The following is a 23,248-nucleotide window of genomic DNA, read 5'->3' as shown; positions in this document are numbered from 1 at the left end:
GTGGTGCAGCAGTTACTTTTCAAAATAATGTTTTTGTTTTATTATTTGAAATTATTTTCTTGCACAATAAGTCCCGCAACCCCTTAAAATCCTCCAGGTCGCGACCCCCCCAGTTGAGAAATCACTGTTCTAGAGCATTAACAGACATTACCAAAAGCAATAGGGACAGGTGTGGGCTCCAACGAATTGAAGTGCGCACCCCGTGCCTCCGTTGGGAAATTTCTCCCCACAGATGCATGTCCTTCTGATTCCGTACTCTCCCTACATGACATGTGCTACTATGTACAATTATTCTGGTACTGTGTACAAGCGTGGAGATTAAAATCACATGAAGCAGTACGGGACCACAAACAAACTTGAATCATCACCACCATATGACATCTGTATGTCGAATGCTTGCTGAAACAAAATATCATTAAACGTCAAAAACACGGGGCCCGTTTCTTGTCGGGTACAACTTTAAACGCATGGAAATGTTCATAAAGACACAGTGTGTCTAAAGCAAAGGTAACCAGCCGTACGTTATGTGTCATCTTTTACAAGAATAGACTGGATTTCGTGAAATATTGGCATCTCACAGTGTATTTTAACGCAAACAACCAAATCTTAACAGTATACGTTCCCTTGATGTTTGGCCCATTTTACACTCAAAACATTAGTTGAAGAAGGCACCTGGAATGTGTTTATCTCATGAGTTATTTCCATTACATTCAAGGCAACCATTTTTCCTGGACAAATATCCAATCTATATACAGTGCATTCAGAAAGTATTCAGACCCCTTGACTTTTTCCACATTTTGTTACGTTTCAGCCTTATTCTAAAATGGATGAAATATATATTTATTTTTTTATCTACACACAATACCCCATAATGACAAAGCAAAAAACATATATATATTTTTTTTGCAAGTGTATTAAAAATACAAAACTGAAATATCACATTTACGTAAGTATTCAAACCAGTTCAACTCAGTACTTTGTTGAAGCACCTTTGGCAGCGATTACAGCCTTGAGTCTTCTTGGGTATGACGCTACAAGCTCTGCAGATCCACTGAAGCTATGTCAAGTTGGATGGGGAATGTCACTGCACAGGTGCAGCAATTGATTGGACATGATTTGGAAAGGCACACACCTGTCTATATGAGGTCCCACAGTTTACAGTGCATGTCAGAGCAAAAACCAAGCCACGAGGTCGAATTAATTGTTCGTACAGCTCCGAGACAGGATCGTGTCGAGGCACAGATCTGGGGAAGGGTACCAAAACATTTCTGCAGAATTGAAGGTCACCAAGAACACTGACCTTCATTCTTAAATGGAAGAAATGTGGAACCACCAAGACTCTTCCTAGAGCTGTCCACCCTGCCAAACTGAGCAATCGTGGTAGAAAGGCTTGGGTCAGGGAGGTGACCAAGAACCCGATGGTCACTCTGACAGAGCTCCCAAGTTCCTCTGTGGAGATGGGAGAACTTTCCAGAAGGACAACCATCTCTGTAGCAATCCACCAATCAGGCCTTTATGGAATAGTGGCCAGACGGAAGCCACTCCTCAGTAAAATGCACAACACCCCTGCTTGGTGATGAGAAACAAGATTCTCTGGTCTGATGAAGCCAAGATTGAACTCTTTGGCCTGAATACCAAGCGTCACGTCTGGAGGAAACATGGCACCATCCCTACGGTGAAGCATGGTGGTGGCAGCATCATGCTGTGGGGATGTTATTCAGCGGCAGGGACTGGGAGACTCGTCAGGATCGAGGCAAAGATGAACGGAGCAAAGTACAGAGAGGTCCTTGATGAAAATCTGCTCCAGAGCAGGGTGAAGGTTCACCTACCAAAAGGACAACGACCCTAAGCACACAGCCAAGACAACGCAGGAGTGGCTTTGGGACAAGTCTCTGAATGTCCTTGAGTGGCCCTGCCGGACTTCAACCCAATCAAACATCTCTGGAGAGACCTGAAAAAAGCTGTGCAGCAACACTTCACCTGAGGATTTTTTTTTTTTTAATCACTTTTAGAATAAGGCTGTAATGTAACAAAGTTTGGAAAAAGTCAAGGGGTTCGAACACTTTCCGAAAGCACTGCAGGTCAAATATTTGCCAGTTGTATGCCACGTGACTGGTGTTTCTTGGCCAATGTTTTAGTTAAGGTTTTCACTTGTAAAAACAAATTGTAAAATAAATAAAAATATATGTTTTGCATCGTTGCGCATACACCAGCTATGGAGAATTGGCCCGATTTTCTGAATAGATTGCAGATAATACGCCATAAAAGTATGCTTGGGAAACCACCTCGTCCTGGAAACAATTGCTTAAACAGTTTGTGGTGTTGTGCAATCAAGTGCTTCAAATATACTTTAATACCATCTGATAACACTAGAGAAAATGCAATGTTGACTATTTGAAGCAACAAAAAAAAGCAGAAAATGCCAGTGTTGATCATTTGGACAAACCAAGTCACCAAAGATAAGTGGTGTGTTGCATAGTAGACACCAAGACTCAATGATATTTAAGCCCAAATCATTGTTACCCTGAAGTAACTTCACTGCAGGGGGCCTGTTGTTCCTTTCCATATAACCATAGTTGAAGCCCTGAATTCTCATGTACAATTTTTGGGTTACATGCTCGTTTTGCAAGTGCTATAGTAGCAATTTCAACTCATATTGCCCAGCACCCTCCAAGATGTCATGTATGACATCAACTGACAAATTCTCACTTATATGAAAGTACTCATATATTCTTATTCAGGCGAGATTCTTTAACACCCATTACATAGGTCAGAGTGGGATTTCTCTGCATTGTTTGGCAGTGTTCCACATGCATCTCTTTAGGTCGCAATATTATCTTGGGACTGTCTTCACTAAACTCTGTCTGAAAGTCGTTGTTTTCAGCAAGACAAATGGCAGCAATATATTGCACTAAAATATTCCAGAAAACCAAATCAACCATGAATACCAAGGTTGTCACCTGTTACTTGGACAATAGTTCTATGAATTTGGTGATTGTGCAAGTGAACTTTAATTCCATACAATTGGGTCAAGTAGTGAGCGAAACCCATAGGTTTTTATATCTTGAGTATGAAAGAGAACCCAGGTAAATATTTATTAATGTATGCCACGCTTCGATCCAAGAGGATTAACGGTATTTCAAAGTCGTCATAGAAGAGCTACATTTTCATTGCACGTTTCTCTTTTGAGAACAGAGCATGGTTTTTAAAGATAGATCCATCATTTAAGTCATAAAGTAGACTTTCTTTGGGACCATCCACAAGCTGCAACATTACGTTTATGTGTGCATTTTTGTAAATAGACTAACGTCTGCAAAATAGATTTTTCATTTGCTCAAAACACTGATCTACACTGAACAAAAATATAAATGCAACATGTAAAGTGTTGGTGCCATGTTGCATGAGCTGAAATGAAAGATCCCAGAATTTTTCCATACGCACAAAAAGCTTATTTCTGTTTACATTCTTGTCAATGAACATTTATCCTTTGCCAAGATAATCCATCCTTCTGACAGGTATGGCATATCAAGAAGCTGATTAAACAGCATGATCATTACACAGGTGCACCTTGTGCTGGGGACAATAAAAGGCCACTCTAAAATGTGCAGTTTTGTCACACAACATGATGACATGTCTCAAGTTTTGAAGGAGCGTGCAATTGGCATGCTGACTGCAGGAATGTCCGCCAGAGCTGTTGCCAAAGAATTGAATGTTAATTTCTCTACCATAAGCCGTGTCCAACGTTGTTTTAGAGAATTTGGCATTACGTCCAACCGGCCTCACAACCTCAGGCCACGTGTAACCACACCAGCCCAGGACCTCCACATCCGGCTTCTTCACCTGCGGGGTAATCTGAGACCAACCACCCGGACAGCTGATTAAACTAAGGAGTATTTGTCTGTAATAAAGCCGTTTTGTGGAGAAAAACGCATTCTGATTGGCTGGGGCTGGCTCCCCAGAGGGTGGGCCTGGCTCCCAAGTGGATGGGCCTATGCCCTGCCAGGACACCCATGGCTGCACTCCTGCCCAGTCATGTGAAATCCATAGATTAGGGCCTAATGAATTTATTTCAATTGACTGATAAGAACTGTAGTAAAATGGTTGAAATTGTTGTATGTGGCGTTTTATATTTTCCACCTGTTAGATCATTGTTGCCAGTTTCCTGTAAAGACAGACACTTCTTCACTGAGTCTTTAGCTTTACTCTGGATGTCATCAACTCTCTTCCATGGAACTGACTAAACTGTTCGTTGCGGAGTCACCAAATCCTGCTGCTTTGAGCTGATCTATTGCCGCGGCACAATTATCTACAATACTCTTATTATACAGAGCTGAATCACAATGTGAGCTTGGTGCTGGCACATCACCAAAATTGTTTACTGCAGCGGTAGAGGGGCCTCCACCATCATTATCAGAAACTGCTTCGGTAAGCTCTGCGTGTGCCTTGTTAAGATGCTTTGTAAATACAGACAAAGTGCCAAATACATGTGAACAACCAACCTGACCACACTTTTAAAAAAATGTAGAGATTTCCCTGGACAATGACCATGAATTAACGTCAGATGTTTTACAAGGCTAACGGCATTTGCAAAAAAAATAAATAAAAAAAAAGTCTATTTTGAAACAGATCTGTTGAATGCAACATTCTGGCCTTCAGCTCTGCTACCCTGGGATTCGCCATTAGTCCTATCAATGTCGTTTGTAGAAAAGTGTACATGTTTGCCAGACCCTGACTGTATGAGGTACCAAATACAAAGTGAGCTTTGAGAAGCTCATCAAAACAGCCCAGTGAGCCAGGTACCGGATGTTTGTCAATCACGATGAAGTAGGCGTGAATGATCGCTCTCTGGGTACCCACGGCAAGCAGATATTGTTGTCTTCCGGCGATGCCATCCAGATGCCGCTGGATGCTGGTCCCTGCCTATAAGACAATGTACTGTTAGAACATCTACTATAAAGTCTCACAAGCCAGACAGTAGTGATTATAATATGTATTAGTGTTATACTGCCACAGTCATGGTAGTTTAACTCGTAAGATTTGATTAGAGTGTTCTTTGCTGGGGTAAGTCTTTGTACACTTGGGGGGTGAAGGGGGGGGGGGGGGGGTCAGGATGCAGCAACACAATTTGTCTATAACTAAATGTGTGTTGAATTGTAGCCTGACTTTTATGAGCTTCACAAGACGTTCAGCTGTGTGTCTCGCTTACATCTTTCCCTGCTTGTTGTGGCCTTGGGTAGAGGGAGGAAGAAGATGGACAAGGGGAAGAATGAACGACATGTCAGTGTCCCAACCTGGAAAACAAATTGGAATTCTGACATTGGAAAAACTTTCAGAACGTGTCTCCCAGTGCTGGTGTGGTTTCAAATCAACCAGCTTCACCTAAGATTTGACCCACTTCCATTTCAACCACAACCTCTGCCTCCCACATGCACATACTAGAACTTCACATTGCAGTGTGAAGTGGTATGTCTGCCATTTTAACCACCTCAGCTGTGGACTCAGTGTTGTGTATCAGGTCCCGAAGCTCGGTTGTTGGTGCGAGTCCATGGCTCTGCACGGCATAACCTTCTGTTTGAAGACAGAAGGCACATTTTTCAGGAATTTTGCCGGAAGTTGGATCAAACATCACACCAAAATCTTACTCTACAATCTACAGACAAGACACACAAAGTCACTGTCGATTGTGCCATTGCCAGAGCTATTACCCTTCTTTTGAAGGGTGTAGCTCTGGCAATGGTCACCCTGCGACATGGTCATGCTTTGGGAAAAAAACAATAGATCAACCATCCATTCATATGTTATCACACATGCATTCTACAGAGTTGACAAAGTGCATTTCATACATAACATGCCTGGACTATATCGGAGGAGTTCTGTGGGTCATGGACTACTGTTATTTTATTTTTTTTAAATAAATTTTATTTGGTATCCAATCGCTAGTAATTACTATCTTGTCTCATCTCTACAACTCCCGTACAGGCTCGGGAGAGACGAAGGTCGAAAGTCATGCGTCCTCCGAAGCACAACCCAACCAAGCCGCACTGCTTCTTAACACAGCGCGCCTCCAACCCGGAAGCCAGCTGCACCAATGTGTCAGAGGAAACACCGTGCACCCGCCCCCCTTGGTTAGCGCGCACTGCGCCCGGCCCGCCACAGGAGTTGCTGGAGTGCGATGAGACAAGGATATCCCTACCGGCCAAACCCGGACGACGCTAGGCCAATTGTGCGTCGCCCCACGGACCCCCCGGTCGCGGCCAGCTGCGACAGAGCCTGGGCGCGAACCCAGAGACTCTGGTGGCACAGCTAGAGCTGCGATGCAGTGCCCTAGACCACTCCGCCACCCGGGAGGCCCCATGGACTACTTTTTGGCGGTAGGCAGAGGTTCAGCTCCATCTTTTCTTTTACGGTCGCTTCATCAGATGTGTCTTTCATCAGCGCGATGGCCTTTCGACTCTGCCCTTCTTCACTCAGCCAGTCTTCGTCCGTGAAGGGGTCTCTGTCAGCAGCTGATCCATCTTCAACCAAAGATTAAAAAGGACAGGAACACACAATGGTATAAACAGTCCAACCAATCGCTCCCTCGCATGCCTGCAACCGAGCGAGCACCTAGTATATGTGCAAAGCTGTCGTCAAGGCAAATGGTGGCAACTTTGAAGAATCTCAAATATATTTAGATTTTTTTTAAACACTTTTTGGTTTCTACATGATTCCATATGCATTATTTCATAGTTTTGATGTCTTCACTATTATTCTACAATATAGAAAAGAGTAAAAAATCAAGAAAAACCCTTGACTGAGTAGGTGTCCAAACGTTTGACTGGTACTGTATATATCATAGCTTTCACCTGGTCAGTCTATGTCATGGAAAGAGCAAATGTTCATAATGTTTTGTGCACACATAGATATATATAGATAGATAGATAGATAGTAAAACTACAGAGCACAAACCATACACACAAATAATAATATAAGACAGCTATGCATGCCAACCAGCTGACCCTCCTGTTAGTGATCTACGAGGGAACTTTATTCTTCCTCCTGCAGCCTCTTTTTGCCGGTGGTTCAGTCTCCATGCCAAGGGTCACTGGTGCATGTTAGAATCTGGAAGGGTTTGGAAAAATCCTGTGCTTATCATTTGAGCATCTAGTGTTGTTGCAGTGACAGTTTCACTATCGGCAGATAGTCCACTCCCTACCACTTTCCCTTGACCCTTCAACCCTTTCAATGTGTGCAGATCCATAGGGTGAAAGCTTTATGACTACACTGCTTAAACCTATCCACACCCTTCAAAAATCAGCAAACAAAGGGTTAGGGCTAAGGGGAAGTGGTAGGGAGTGAATTGGAACCCAGCTTTAATTCGTACTCACATAGTCAGTCTTGCTTTTGGGGGTCGGCCAGGTATGGGAACAAGGAAGCTATTGCTCTTGCGTATGCCTACTTCACATGTCGTGGGGGACTTGTTCGGATCCCAAAAAATGAAATGACTGGACTGGCAATAATACATGAAGGCAAAACATTGATCTTAATGCATTTAAAACTAGATGATCCTCTGCCATATTTGCAACCAATATCTTGATCATATCACATCTGGTGCGATCAGACATGTTTTTTTGTCTGAGGATACTTGTTCATGATCCTTTCCCACGCCTTAGCTTTGCTCTGGAGATTGACCTCAATCATCTAGCAAAAGGCACAGACACAGACCCTGGGGCAGCAGGTAGCCTAGTGGTTAGAGCGTTGGGAATGTAACTAAAAGGTTGCTAGTTCGAATCCCTGAGCTGACACGGTAAAAATATATCGTTCTGCCCCTGAACAACTGCCCCAGTTGTTCAGGGGCACTGTTCCTAGGCTGTCATTGTAAATAGAGTTTGTTCTTAACTGACTTGCCTAGTTAAATAAATGAATAAAAAATAAACACCAGGGTTCTTTGTCAATATATTTTTGCTTGTTTCCTCGCTTTCCTTTTCAAATTGAATTTGATAATAAGACCCAATGTTCCTCTCCTAGTTCATTGTTCTGTAGTTGTTTTTGAGAAGAATGACGAGGGACACGAGGAGCCAAGGATAGACAAATTGAGAAAAAGCTCAGTGGTAGCCAGCCATCTTCCTGGAGAGCTACTGTGCAAGGATTGGTTTCAGCCCTGTTCCAACACCTGGCTACAGTATATGACTAAACTGCACATTATGATCTTCCAAGATGATTTGAGTGGGTAAGAGCAGGACAGGAAAAGGCCTACATACATAGTAACTCTCCAGGAGTAGGCCAACCCAACACCACAAAGATGGAACCTCAGGAAGATCAGTCATAGCAAATAAAGAAAGCCTTACTTTGCTCTTCCTCAGCTTTCCTTTCTTTGTTAGGACTTTGTGTCAACAGTGTCAGAGTCGGATGAATCACCAACGTCCATGGAGTAGCTTGCAGCTTGAAGAAGAGTTAACAGATTCTTCCGATCACATGAATAAATGAATAGTCTCTGTTCTCAACAATTCTACAGGGACAATACAACCAAATTACATATCCGTCTTTAAAAATGTGTTTGTTAGCCATGCACTAAACCCCATTTTAGTATGTTTTTAAATGTCGGGCCCAAATAATCTGTTAGGAAATCATGAAGCTACAATTCTATATGGGATGTTGAGAGAAGACATACAATTAAATGGGGCCTGATGTGATCTGTGACATGCCACAGAATGTGTAACGTGTGACTCCATCCCTCCAAACCTTAGACCCCAGACACAATCCCCCCTCCCAAAAGTGTGTTTGGCATTTAAATGTCTCAGCGGTAAACCCCTGCAGGCTTTGGGGGACGGGGGTTAGGGGCTCCCGTTTACTGTACCATCCCTGCAAACAGCAGACCTCCGTCTGGATCTGGGTGGCAGAACTGGGCCAGCAGGATTAGATCCGGCTTGCTAGCTTCAGGACAGAAGTGTGTCGTATAATTTGTGCTAGCTAGGATTGTACGAATGAATACATTGGTCACATCTCTGTACTGCAGACAAATAACTCACCATCAGGACTAGTTTTATTGGGGTAAACACATTTTTAGCACACAGGGTCTGGTTTCTGAAGAAGATACTCAAACACTTCTTCTTGTACTTCTGTCTCAGAGTGCTTGTAGACTTTTAAGGCCATGGTTGCATTTCTTGACAACTTGAAAGACATTAAACAAAGTAGCATTTGGCTCACTGTTACGTACTGACCAAACCGGCCGCGTTGCAATTTGTTTTTACACATACAGTTGAAGTCGGAAGTTTACATACACCTTAGCGACCTACATTTAAACTCCGTTTCACAATTCCTGACATTTAATCCTCGTGAAAATTCCCTGTTTGCAACTGCACATGGGGACAAAGATCGTACTTTTTGGAGAAATGTCCGCTAGTCTGATGAAACAAAAATATGCCCATAATTATGTTTGGAGGAAAAAGGGGGAAGCTTGCAAGCCGAAGAAAACCATCCCAACCGTGAAGCACGGGAGTGGCAGCATCATGTTGTGTGGTTGCTTTGCTGCAGGAGGGACAGGTGCACTTCACAGAATAGATGGCATCATGAGGTAGGAAAATGTTGTGGATATATTGAAGCAACATCTCAAGACAGTCAGGAAGTTAAAGCTTGGTTGCAAATGGGTCTTCCAAATGGACAATGACCCCAAGCATACTTCCAAAGTTGTGGCAAAATGGCTTAACGACTACAAAGTCAAGGTATCGGAGTGGCCATCACAAAGCCCTTACCTCAATCCTATAGAAAATGTGTGGGCAGAACTGAAAAGGCGTGTGCGAGCAAGAGGCCTACAAACCTGACTCAGTTACACCAGCTCTGTCAGGAGGAATGGGCCAAAATTCACCCAACTCATTTTGGGAAGCTTGTGGAAGGCTAAGGATTAGTAGTCAGAGTAGAGAACACATGATTGTGTATGACTCAAAAATCTACAAAGATCCAGCAAAAAAAAAGGGACCATGTGCATTTCAGTAAAATAACAACCCAATGTTTATCTCCCAGGACAAATGTCACATCTAAAATAGTCAGCACTACCCTAACACAGCCTATATAAAACACAGCCAAAACCTTCTTTAAAAAAAACACATGTAGCCTTATGAACAACGCTGGACACAATGTTGATATTCATACTAACTTACGACTATGACAGCCTCAAAACGAACACCTCGATCACACCGACAGTGTCTACACGCAAAATGGTAAACAGCATCATCTGGATGTGTGCAACAAAAGTTCAACATTCACCGTCTACCATTCCTGTCAAGCCGTCTACGCGTACAGTTTGACGCATGCATTCAATAATCCGAATTTATGCACCTAACAGAACGCACTGTAATGCTGCAAGGCAAGAGTTCCATTAAAAATGAATGCACTTCTGGTGTACCAAAATGCAATGCCACGATCGGTGTGATCGAGGCGCAAGCAAAGCTGGGAACGGTAGCATGCACACATTTGCATATCGTGTGTGGATTTCAGCACACGAGATAGAGATAAACACCTATTTAGCTTTCGAACATGTCTTTGGTTACATAAAATCTCTTCAACTGAAAGATGTAACGTTATTCCCTGCATTCTCCCCGGCTTTGCTGCCGTGTAAACATACACAAGGCACGCACCACATTTGACTCTAGCTTCTGTAGCACACACGAGGCGAACATGTAAGCCTTGAAAAATTATGGAAAAGTATCTACAGCTGACAGTTAACATCATAGTTACCCAGGCACACAGCCATTACTGAATACTCAAACCGAATGCAGGTTTAGGTTAACTATGTAACGAGCTTAGACGTGTGGCTTTGGTAGCCATCTAGCTAATGTTACTAGTTAGCTAAGTAGCCATCTAGCTAGCCAAATAATCAACACTTACGTCAGCTAAAGTATTGAGTATAGAATGAATGACTGACCTTAACACAGTATAGCCTGCATTCTGGTTCAGTATTCTTGAAAATATGTTTTTAGGACTAACCCTCATTGTTCTATATTGATTCTCGTTTGCAAACGTTAGCTAGCTAGATGGCCAAGCTACCTAACATTAGCTATTAGATAGCTAGATAACGTTAACTAATGTTAGCTAGTTTCTGTAGCTAAGTTAACCTGGTAGCTAATGGTTAGATAACTTTAGCTATTTGCTATGGCAACTTTACAAAACATTTGGTGCCAAATTGCCACAAGGTTATTGGTTTATTCAAAATAAGGAATTTAGCCGCTTCAAGTACCTACCTTGGTATGTCCATTCTGTCAAACTGACCTAAAATTATAAGCTAGCTAGCTACGCTTTGAGAATGGCGCCAAGCCTAGCTTGGTTTAAAAAAACGGGCCATACCGATCGATCAGTGGAGGATGGTGAGAGGAGCTATAGGAGGACGGGAATGGAATTCATGGAACGGAGTCAAACTTGTGGTTTCTGTATGTTTGATGTGTTTTATACGTTCCATTTATGCCATTCCAGCCATTACAATGATTCCGTCCTCCTATAGCTCCTCCCACCAGCCTCCAATGCAATTTCCTGCTAGGTAATGAATATTTGGCTTGAAACTATCTATTGATAAATGGTTGACTTGGGACAAATATGAATTTCAAAACCATATAACTTACCTAGAATGCAAAGAATACTTCTGCCAGTGTCAGTCTGAGGCGAATGCGAGGAAGGAAATATCAGTGGCGGCAAAATCGAAACTTAAATGCAAATCAGTGGGCTGGATCACATTGACAAGCAATACTTAAACACTTTTTCCAAATTAACTCTAGTGGTCAGAATTAGTCACTTAATTCCAAAAATTGTTAAAGCTGCTCTTTTCAAGTAAAATATTAGTAACTGCTGTATTGCCTACATTATTTGCTGTGTATATTGATCTGGGGGGGTTGCTATTGCTGGTTGCCAGGCAGTGACAGTCCAAAATGTATAATTGATGGAGCAACTTTTTACACTGGGCGTAATGTAATCTAATATATAGTCCCAGTGGGCCCTGTTTGGCTGGGACTGGGAACCAGGGAGCGGAGACAGAGAGGAGGGAGGGTGGTAGTGTGTAAACTAGGATATAGTCCCATTGGGCCTATTCTTGCAAGCAGGGCTGGAAATTGCCAGGGACCTAACAATACGATATTATCACAATACTTAGGTGCCAATACGATATGTATTGCAATTCTCATGATTCTATATGCATTCCGATTCGATACTGTGATTCGATATTCTACTCACCATATGTCTGCTGCAGAGGGACAAGAGGGAGCCATGAGAAAATGAGTTTATCAGTCACGGAAATAAAAGTGCTGAAAACAAATTGGCTCCCTATTTAAAAAATAAGATGGAGAACAAGTTATGAAGGAACACAGTGCAGGTACAGCCGAATAGCGCAAAAATAATATTACGACATGCTATATCGTCGAGAGAGGATGGGGAATGAGAGAGAGAGGTGGGAGCAGTGCTGTTTGTGGAAAGGTGGGGAAGAGGGAGAGATGGGGAGTCGAATTTGTGGAAAGGAATGCATGGATTTGCCAAGTGTACAATGTATGTATTGTACATCAGTTTTTTTCTGACTCTAGGAACCACATGGGCTAGCTAGGGAATAGAAACAATGGTCTGCTTCCTTAATATGGTTTCACTCGATGGAATGATCTGCACATGTGCCTTCGTGTGTGTATGTTTTCGCCTTGTGTGTTTTTTTTTCCTGTGTGTATTTTTGGCCTTTGTCTTACTCTGTGTGCCCGCTCTAATTGCAGGCATTTGAGGGGGAATCGATTTGAGCAACATGATAACTGAGCTATTTGGCTGTTTCATTGACTAACTGTGTCCTCTCTCTCCCTCATGCCCATCTCTCTCTCTCTCTCTCCCTCCCTCCACTGATAGGTCGACAGCTGTGCCCACCTGAGAAGTTTGACTGCGGGGATTCGGCCAGCAAGTGCGTCTCATCGTCATGGCGATGTGACGGGGAGAGGGACTGTGAGAACGGGGCAGACGAGGACCAGTGTTCCGCAGGTAAGACTGAAGGGGGGAGAGGAGGAGAGAAGAGGGACAGAGGGGGGAGGGAGACAGGGAGGTAGAGAGAGGAAGATGAGAAAGGGAGGGAGAAGGATTAGATCCTCTGATGAGAGACAAAAGGGCACAATTTGATAGAAAGCACGAGTGATAAGAGAGGCATATGTTCCTACAAATCAATCGTTTTGGGTTTTTCTTGACGGGAGCTAATTTGTGTTGAGCTAAAGGTGTTGGAACAAATAGCAGATGTGGTATTTATAGCTCAGTGTCCCAGCTGCCAGTGTTGTTGGTGTGTGAAGAACCTTCAAAGACCTCATAGCTGTTTCCCCCACTGACGTTTCCTTGATCAATTCTCCCTGACACTGGGTGAGTGGGAAATGCAGGTTACTACAGCAGCTCATAAGTAGGGCAAGTTTGTCTCAGTGAATGGCTGAGATTTAAATGTCTGTCTACCTGTCCGTGTGGAATCTCATATACTGAGGTGTTACCTGAGGCCAGGGGTGTCAGTAGGGTATGGCAGTCACCATACCCTAGCGCAAGACCAACAATTTAAAAGTAGACTACAACATTTTTTGACTAAAATCATTACAAGACTGGTGAGCGGCTGTTTTATGCAACAGTTACTTTCACGTTGATGTCGGCATAGGCGGCGCGTTCAATAGGCTAGGGGAAGATAAGCTTCCCCTAAAGTCAATTTAATAACATTTGCCAAAATGAGCTACAGTCAGGTCCATAAGTATTTAGACAGTGACACAATTTGCATCATTTTGGCTCTGTCCGCCACCACAGTGGATTTGAAAAGAAACAGTCAAGATGTGCTTGAAGTGTAGACTATCATTTTTAATTGAATGGTTTTGTCAAAATTATTGTATGACCAGTGTAGGAATTACAACCACTTATACATAGCCCCCCAATTTTAGGGGCTCAAGTGTAATTGGACAAACTAACAATCATAAATTAAAATTGTGAGTTTTAATACTTGGTTGCAAATCCTTTGCAGTCAGTGCACTGCCTGATGGAACTATGGAACCCATAGACATCACCAGATGCTGGGTTTCCTCCCTGGTGATGCGCTGCCTTTACTGCAACCGTCTTCAGTTCCTGCTTGTTCTTGGGTCGTTTTTCTTTTAATTTTGCCTTCAGCAAGTGAAATGCATGCTCAACTGGATTCAGGTCAGGTGATTGACTTGGCCATTGCAGAACATTCCACTTATTTGCCTTAAAAAACTACTGGTTTGCTTTCGCAGTATGCTTTGGGTCATTGTCATGAATACATAATAATACATAAATAAGAATTTGTTCTTAACTGACTTGCCTAGACAAATAAAAGGTAAAAAATGAATCGGAGCAGATAATACAACCCTAAACACTTCAGAATTCATCCTGCTGCTTTTGTCAGCAGTCATATCATCAATAAATACAAGGGAACCAGTTCCATTAGCAGCCATACATGCCCACACCATAACACTGCCTCCACCATGCTTCACAGATGAGGTGGTATGCTTCGGATCATGAGCAGTTCCTTACCGTCTCCATACTCTTCTCTTCCCAAGTTGATCTTTGTCTCATCTGTCCATAGGATGTTGTTCCAGAACTGTACAGGCTTTTTTAGATGTTTTTGGGCAAAATCTGATCTTCCTGTTTTTGAGGCTTACCAATGGTTTACATCTTGTGGTAAACCCTCTATTTACTCTGGTGAAGTCTTCTCTTGATTGTTGACTTTGACACATGTATGCCTACCTCCTGGAGGGTGTCCTTGATCTGGCCAACTGTTGTGAAGTTTTTTTTCCTTCACCAGAAACATAATTATTCTGTCATCCACCACAGTTGTTTTCCGTGGTCTTCCCGGGCCTTTTGGTGTTCCTGAGCGCAACAGTGCGTCCTTTCTTTTTAAGAATGTACCAAATAGTTGATTTGTCCACACCTAATGTTTTTAATATCTCTCTGATGAGATTCGTTTCGATTTTTCAGCCTAATGACGGCTTGCTTCACTGGCAGCGACAGCTCTTTGGACTTCATATTGAGGGTTAACAGCAACAGATTGCAAATGCAAATGCCACACTTGAAATCAATAACACACACCTGGCCATGGAACAGCTGAGCAGCCAATTGTCCAATTACTATTGGTCCCTTAAAAAAGGGAGAGGAAAAAACCATCTCTGCACTTTCAGCTCATATTCATTGGTTAATTTCAACTCCAGTGTGCTGTGGTACACAGATAAAATAATAATAACTTGGTCAATGTCCAAATATTTATGGACCTGACTGTAGGTCAGGCTCGTTGCCTGTGCAGAAATGAATAAAACAATAACAATTACTACACCAGAGAGCATGATTTGGCCACAGAGGACTATTAGCTTATTTTCTAAATGAGCTGTGGATTGTTTTAAGCTCGCAATTTGGTCAGCGCGCGCAGCAAATAGCCTCTACCAAGTAGCTGATTGTTGAGTTACAGCTCAGTGAAAAGCAGTTAAATAGGTCTAGGCCTATCCCAATATTTCGAAACACAATCGTAGGAAAAACACAGTTTAGAAAGCAAATGGCTATTGCTGAAAAGAGAAGAGAAATAAAATACTAATCTGTAGCTAGTTATCAAAATTCTAGACGGAGGTCATATTGTACAATTTGCGTCTCCCCTTCTCATAAGCCTAGATTAGATGGTTGCATTCAAGGGAAAGTTGTTTTTACTGATCTGTGCGTCAGTGTCAGCAGTGTAGGCTACTAATTTGTGTCGCATTACGAAAGATGTTGCTTGTCTCCAATCATATAGTAGAATCGCATGAAACATTTTCCCGTGCCAAAAAAAAGAAGAAATGTCTCTGATTAGGCCTACTCTATGTCACTACTCTATGTCACTACTCTATGTCACTACTCTATGTCACTACTCTATGTCACTACGCGCTCAGGCATGCATGGTTAATGCATTGTTCAGAACTGTCTGTTTTGCTCACAGTAATTGACTTATATTAGCCTAAATTATGACTATGCAATCTACTCATCACATTAGGAAATGTAGTCTCTCTTACATTAGCCTGCAAATGCAATGATACTGTTAATGCATGCAATCCTTTATTATAAAGGTGCAATTTTATTGGTGAAAAAATTACTTCCCCAAACGTGAAACTCCGCCTATGGATGTCGGCATTTGAAACCGGCCATGTTGTGACTTGATAGCGTGCATTATGCATCTATTTCACGTTGCACCGTTCCACAAGTAAATAGTCCATTTACGATGAGGTTGAGTAGTGGTTGACGTTGTATATGACGTTCCACAGACCTTTAAACCTAATATTGCGATATTAATTCATGGCTGGGGTATAAAAAATATTTTTTAAATTCTGGTGTTCTCCAAATGCATTTTAGAGTTTTTAAATTGTATAGAAATGCAGTAAACGAGCTTCAACTTAAAAAAAACAAAATCCCCCATACCCCACTTTGCCATACCCTATGTTTAATTGAAGAGACGCCAAATCGACCAACACAAACTGAGAATGTATTTGAAGCTGGGGGGGCGACGATCTTGACTTTGACCTCTGTCTCTATCCCCTCTATCCCATCCCCTCTATCTGTCGATACACATGCGGAGAGATGACCGAAGAAGACACTCAAATGTGGTCTCCAGTCACAGCAGGAAATTACTCTTTGGATCAACCTAAAAGTAAATTCATTTTGTTAATAAAATAAAACATCTTTGTTGAAACCAAATTCAATGTTGATTCATTGCCAACTGTTATATTATTACCGAACTTATATTTCAAGTTGCAACCTATTTCTTTCAACACTCAACCTACTGCACCTTTCCTCTTTGGTTAAACCTAATAAAAAAAAGATAAAAAAATATTTTCATGTAAATACAACCCATTTTTTTCATCATGCTCCAACTTTTTACTTTGGATTTACCTATCCACATGTCTTGAATTGGGTTACAAGCAATTACATAAATTCCCTGGAAATTAAGAAATGATGATTGTTTCCAAGCTTTTTCTTTACAGAAAACTTCAAATTTAGTAACCACAATATCTAAGCCAAGATATGCTGCCTTAACAACATGCTCTGATGTGCACTGTCAACTGCGGGACCTTATATAGACAGGCGTGTGTCTTTCCAAATCATGTCCAATCAATCGAATTTACCACAGGTGGACTCCAATCAAGTTGTAGAAACATCTCAAGGATGATCAATGGAAACAGAATGAACCTGAGCTCAATTTCGAGTCTCACAGCAAAGGGTCTGAATACTTATGTAAATAAGGTATTTCTGTTGTTTATTTTTAATACATTTGAACAACTGTTTTCACTTTGCCATTATGGGGTATTGTGAGTAGATTGATGAGGGGAGAAAACGATTGAATCGATTTTAGAATAAGTCTGCAATGTAACAAAATGTGAAAATAGTCAAGGGGTCTGAATGTACTGTACGTATATACGGTTATTGAAGTGAAAAATAAGATTGATTATTGCATCTTAGAAATGTTTCATGGAGGGTGCGGATGATCATTTATTTACTGTCTGATGGGGTCTGTCTGTCTGTGATCCTGGCTCAACCTGCAGAAATGGGCCTTTGATCTATCATTTAAGAGCTGTGGTGTCTTAGCTGCGTGCATATCACTGGGCACACGGTCAGACTCACAGCTGAAGATCTACCTCCTTATTCCTTCATTGGAATGTGAATCATTCTGTGTTCCGTCCAGTAAAATTCCATTCCTCTATTTTTTTGGAGGTACAGAATTGTGTTAGCTGTTATTTCAAATTGAAATGGTGTTGAATAGGTGTTGTTGGCACATTAGTACACCATAGTATGCACACGTGTGGGCTTTCATTCCTGCATAATGGCAACAGGATGTGTGCCAAATACAGGAGTATTGACTGGCAGAAATGCCTGGGAAAATCCATTTAATTTTTTTAAATGTTTGTGCTGCAGAGTACTGGAGCACAGAGTACTGAATACCCCCAACACACACACACTTCCCAGTCTCCACCCCCACTCCAGTTCTCTCTTACAAAATGTTGCACCCCAACCCCCTCCCGCTCTCACTCTCCTCCCCCCTCTTCTCCCACTTCCAAATTGGAGCACTGTCGTTAATTACAGCTGCTAATTGGGGACATCCATATGTTAAATTATACATGGTTACAGTCTGAGAAGGTCATTATTAGATTTATAAAGCCCTCTGAAGAAAGTTTACCAGTTTTTAATTGATGATAATATGGAATCAGGTTTGTTTTAGGCACACAGGCCCTCCTGCTGCTCCTAGCTGGAGTTGGGGATGGTGGTTTGTGGATGGTGGTTTGTACTTGTGAATGAATGGAGAGACTAATCAGGGGAGTGGAAACAATGGGGACGAAAATAGAGAGTGAGGCTGGAGCTTTCATGTTAATCACGGAGTTCACACCTCTAAGGGCCTGGTTTGTTGTACACCCATATGTGTGTGTGTGTGTGTGTGTGTGTGTGTGTGTGTGTGTGTGTGTGTGTGTGTGTGTGTGTGTGTGTGTGTGTGTGTGTGTGTGTGTGTGTGTGTGTGTGTGTGTGTGTGTGTGTGTGTGTGTGTGCATGTTGTGTTTTTTTTGCCGTGGTTTGTCTAAACCGTATAGCGGAGTGTGTCTCTCTGTCGCCAGGTAATGAGTCAGGCTCGCTCAGGGTCAATAATAATGACTCGTGTTAAAGTTGAACGACGATCACCACAGAAATCAGGCCCAATTCATCAGTGCTCCGCGGGCGGTTTGTCTCAGGGACTTCGAGAGGAGCGATATGTTTGTAATTTATTTACACAGAAGATGAGTCGACGTTACAGGGATATTGTTACATGTTAAATGTTTCCCCCACAATGGTTATGTGGGCCTGCTTTTCTCACATAAGTATATACACACAACGACACACGGTACATTACTTTTCACTTCCTGCCTTACCACAGCAGCTTAGTTCTTAGCGTACACTCTTAGATAAAAGGGTTCCAAAAAGGTTCCGCGGCTGTCCCCATAGGACATTCAAAGACTCAATCATGGACACTCTTACAAACAGTTGTGGCTGCTTTGCGTGATGTATTGTTGTCTCTAACTTCTTGCCCTTTGTGCTGTTGTCTGTGCCCAACAATGTTTGTACCCTGGTTTGTGCTGTTACATGTTGTGCTGCTACATGCTGTGCTACTGCCATGTTGTTGCTAACATGTTGTGTTGCTACCATGTTGTGTTGTCATGTGTTGCTGCCGTGCTATGTTGTTGTCTTCGGTCTCTCTTTATGTTGTGTTGTCTCTCTTGTCGTGACATGGGTTTTGTCCAATTTGTAAATTTAATTTATTTATATTTTTAATCCCAGGCGCTTTCCCCGCAGGGGGCCTTTTGCCTTTTGGTAGGCCGTCATTGTAAATAAGAATTTGTTCTTAACTGACTTGTCTAGTTAAATAAAGGTTAAAATAAAAAAATAGTAGAACCCTTTTTGGTTACAGGTAGAACCCTTTTTAATTCCAGGTAGAACTCTTTTAGGTTTCATGTAGAACCCTCTGTGGAAAGGGTTATACATGGAACCCAAAAGGGTTCTACCTGGAACCAAAATGATTTCTTCAAAGGGTTCTCCTATGGGGACAGCCTAAGAACCTTTTTGGTGCTAGATAGTACCTTATTTTTCTTAGAGTCTAGCAGGCACTGTGGTCCTGAGGGAGCTCTTAGCTAGCTGTGGTCTGAACATCGCAAGAACACACTGCTACAAATAGACTCTTACTATAGCTACATACTATAGTTACACGGCAAGTCAGATACCTAATGTCGCCATTCTGTTAAAGTAAGCTACTGCTGTACCTGGTCATAAAATCCAAAAGGAGTTGTGTATATGTAGCCTGTTACGCAGGCTTAGTTAGAGGTCACAGTTTTCCCAGTCTAACCTGAGTATGTAAGACCTTCCTCTTTCTCTCTGTGCTGTCAAATCAAATCAAATGTATTTATATAGCCCTTCTTACATCAGCTGATATCTCAAAGTGCTGTACAGAAACCCAGCCTAAAACCCCAAACAGCAAGTAATGCAGGTGTAGAAGCATGGTGGCTAGGAAAAACTCCCTAGAAAGGCCAAAACCTAGGAAGAAACCTAGAGAGGAACCAGGCTATCCATGGCAGGTTGTGGACTGGAAGGAATCCCCTCCACTCCCAGCTGCAGCGTGGAGCACTGTGGAGCTTGTTCAATCAATGAGCTGTATGTCAGGGCTGGAGTGGAGGGAGCAGCGGTGGTGTAGCCTAGCCCGTGGCAGTGTGGTTGGATCAGTCAGCCCTGGCCTTATACTGTAGCGTCACTCTGTGTTCCACAGGCCTGGGAAAGAGAGTCAAGGGAGACCCAAGGGACCTGTTGCTATTTTCACATCAGTCACACTGTGTTGGACACCTGCACTGGGATCGATGCCGTAGTGAGGAGAGGAGCTGTGTGTGTGTGTGTGTGTGTGTGTGGGGTGGGGTGGGGTGGGGGTGAATTAAACACACACCTTGATGTTCTCACCTATCCAGCCTGCGCTAAAATAACTTCAGCCTCCATCCCATTATTTGATAACGTATCAAGAGAGCTTTGAAGAGTCCACCCACCTTTATAAATTACAGAGGAAGAGCAGTGCTTGTGTGTGTGTGTGTGTGTGTGTGTGTGTGTGTGTGTGTGTGTGTGTGTGTGTGTGTGTGTGTGTGTGTGTGTGTGTGTGTGTGTGTGTGTGTGTGTGTGTGTGTGTGTGTGTGTGTGTGTGTGTGTGTGTGTGTGTGTGTGTGTGTGTGTGTGTGTATTCTGAATGCTCAACTTGGTTTAGGATCCAGCCTCTATTATAATGCCCTTCATTTGTAATCCCTTCAGACCGGGCCTGTGACTGTGTAGGTGTAATGGGATGTGGGCACGGAACACACACACACAGTCGCTCTTTTCCTCAAGGCAGTGCAGTTGTTTCAGACTTTAGTGGTTTCCCAACTTCTGGGAACATTAGCCCATGTTCTTTTCCTCTCTAAGCACCTCTCTCCCTTTCACACCAACGCCCTATCACACAACAGATGGAACTGCAGCTGGGAGGTTGTCCGACCCAAACCTAAAACACTGACAGCTTCCCCACAGGGCCTGCGGAAAACATCAGAAGGAGGGCTGAAGGAATGAAGGGAGAGAGAGAGAGAGAATGGGAGAAAGATGCAGTTGAGATTTGAATATCTATTAATCTAATTATTATTTGATTTCATATATTCATAGATTTACTGTTCGGTAGTTTTCGAGGGAAACTCAAGTTAATTTCCAGCAGCATACGCGGAGTGGAAATATCGATGGGAATTGGCCCCTGACAGGCACTGAACATCGAGTGATGGGAGAAGCGTTTGGGATCTTGTTCCGTCTGACAGTTTGAGTTCTAATGCCTTCCTCGTTTCAAAAAGGTTGGAATAATTCCGCCAGGAGATAGCAACCTGGCATCATGTGATTCATATTTCAATTTGATTCATATTTCAATGCGATTCCTATTTCAATGTGATTCATATTTCAATCCAGGCCTAAGCATCATCTGAAGCCTTTAGTGGTGCCTGGTGATTGAGCCATCCATCTGGCATTATCCTGTACATCCCCGTCGGTTACCTACCCATCAGGCCTAGCAGTGGAAGGGTAGAGGTACCCCTGGGTGGATGCCACTCATGTTATCCATACGTTTTTCTCTGTATCCTGGTGATATCCGTCTGTTTCCTTCTGAGCTGCCATTGACCTAGGCTCCCCCAGGCTTCCCTGCTAGACAGACAGGCAGAGAGACCGACTGCACTGAGACACCCTGAGACTAGGCTGCTCTTTACTCCAGTAGAGCAAACGTACTACATGTCTCTCGGGGGATTTTTACTGCAGCTACAAGTTCATTTCAAAACCAACCACCGATTTCAATAGCATTTGATAAGACCGTCACTGATTTGGAATTCATCTTAAAAGACACCCAGGTCAGAGCGTAGCCCATCAGAGGTTAATCTCTTCCAATTACCGTACAGCGACAGGGTGGCTAAACTGTCACAGCCCTATCTGATCCTGTCGTGCGATCATATCGTGCCATGTCACTATCTACCGACTCCCCTCTCTTGGAATGGTAAAGACTTAAAGGCCCAGTGCGGTCAACACTTTTGTCGACTCTATTTCCACACTATTTCCACACAACACTCTATCTATTTCCATACTGTGAGGTTGGAATAACAATTGTAAAATGTATGATAATGCTAATGATAATGTAAGAGCTGTTTGAAAAGATCCCCTAACATTTCAGCCTGTTTGGAGTTTTGGCCTGCCGGTAAATGAGTTAATAGACCAATAAGAAAGAGAGTTCCAAACCTCTGCCAATAACCGCTAGTTTTCAACTTTCCCCTCCCCACTCAGACCACTCCCAGTGTCCTAGAAAAATTATTGCTTGTGAAATTGCTCTTTGCTAAGAAGTAATTTTTTTATACTCTTTGACCACTGAGTCTGAGTCTGCCTGTCTGCCTGCCTGTCTGCCTGCTTGTCTGCCTGCTTGTCTGCCTGTCTGCCTGCCTCCGTCTCTGTCTGTGAGCTCCAGCCTAATGTAGTCAAACCACTGATAAACTCTCTCCCTGGTACCCTAGAGAACGGATGACTGACATCTACACACACACACACACACACACACACACACACACACACACACACACACACACACACACACACACACACACACACACACACACACACACACACACACACACACACACACAAAGCCTGTCTTTCAGATACTGCAAACAGACCCCTCTGGCCCTCCTGTCAGCAGTTCACATGTGCATGGCTACATCAGTAACATCTGTATCCCTCCTCTTCCATCCCCCAACCCAAAGCTCCAGTCTTTAGCCCACTAAGTGAGCTGGCTGACATCTCCGATGAGGGGAGCTGTACATCATCGATGTGTTTTGTTACAGATACAGACTTTGTTTGTGTGTGTCCCAAATGGCACCCTATTCCCTATATCGTGCACTACTTTTGACCAAAGTGGTACACTTTATAGGGAATAGGGTGTCATTTGGGTGGCTAAAACAGGGGGTTCCCCCCAGGGGACACATCTCTCTGATCCACACTGCTTTAATGATATTAAGGTGACTCATAGCTTTTGCAAAACAATGGCTCAATACACCGGGCCATATCGAGAGGCTGCTCTTGACAGTAGAATTATTCCTCAGGATATGATAATGCCCTGTCAGCACGGCACCAGCGCACTATTCCATTATTATTGATTTGTTCTATTGATAACTCCTATGGCGACATAGATTGGTATTCCAGACGGTGCTGTTGGTTTGCTGTAAGG

General features: G+C 42.9%; 1 protein-coding gene across 4 annotated transcripts in view; it reads left to right on the top strand.

Annotated features, from left to right (window-relative positions):
• Positions 1-23,248, top strand: part of LOC139577559 (low-density lipoprotein receptor-related protein 8-like) — a 263,472-nt gene that overhangs the window by 158,527 nt on the left and 81,697 nt on the right. For all 4 annotated transcript variants that reach the window (XM_071404638.1, XM_071404637.1, XM_071404636.1 and 1 more), the window contains exon 4: positions 12,844-12,972. In XM_071404638.1, the coding sequence (XP_071260739.1) occupies positions 12,844-12,972 (129 nt within the window). The remainder of the gene's footprint in view (positions 1-12,843; positions 12,973-23,248) is intronic.

This window comes from Salvelinus alpinus, chromosome 6, assembly GCF_045679555.1.
Source record: "Salvelinus alpinus chromosome 6, SLU_Salpinus.1, whole genome shotgun sequence".
NCBI classification, from domain to species: domain Eukaryota; kingdom Metazoa; phylum Chordata; class Actinopteri; order Salmoniformes; family Salmonidae; genus Salvelinus; species Salvelinus alpinus.
Note: the sequence above shows the minus strand (reverse complement) of the source record. Positions and strands in the feature narration are given on the sequence as shown.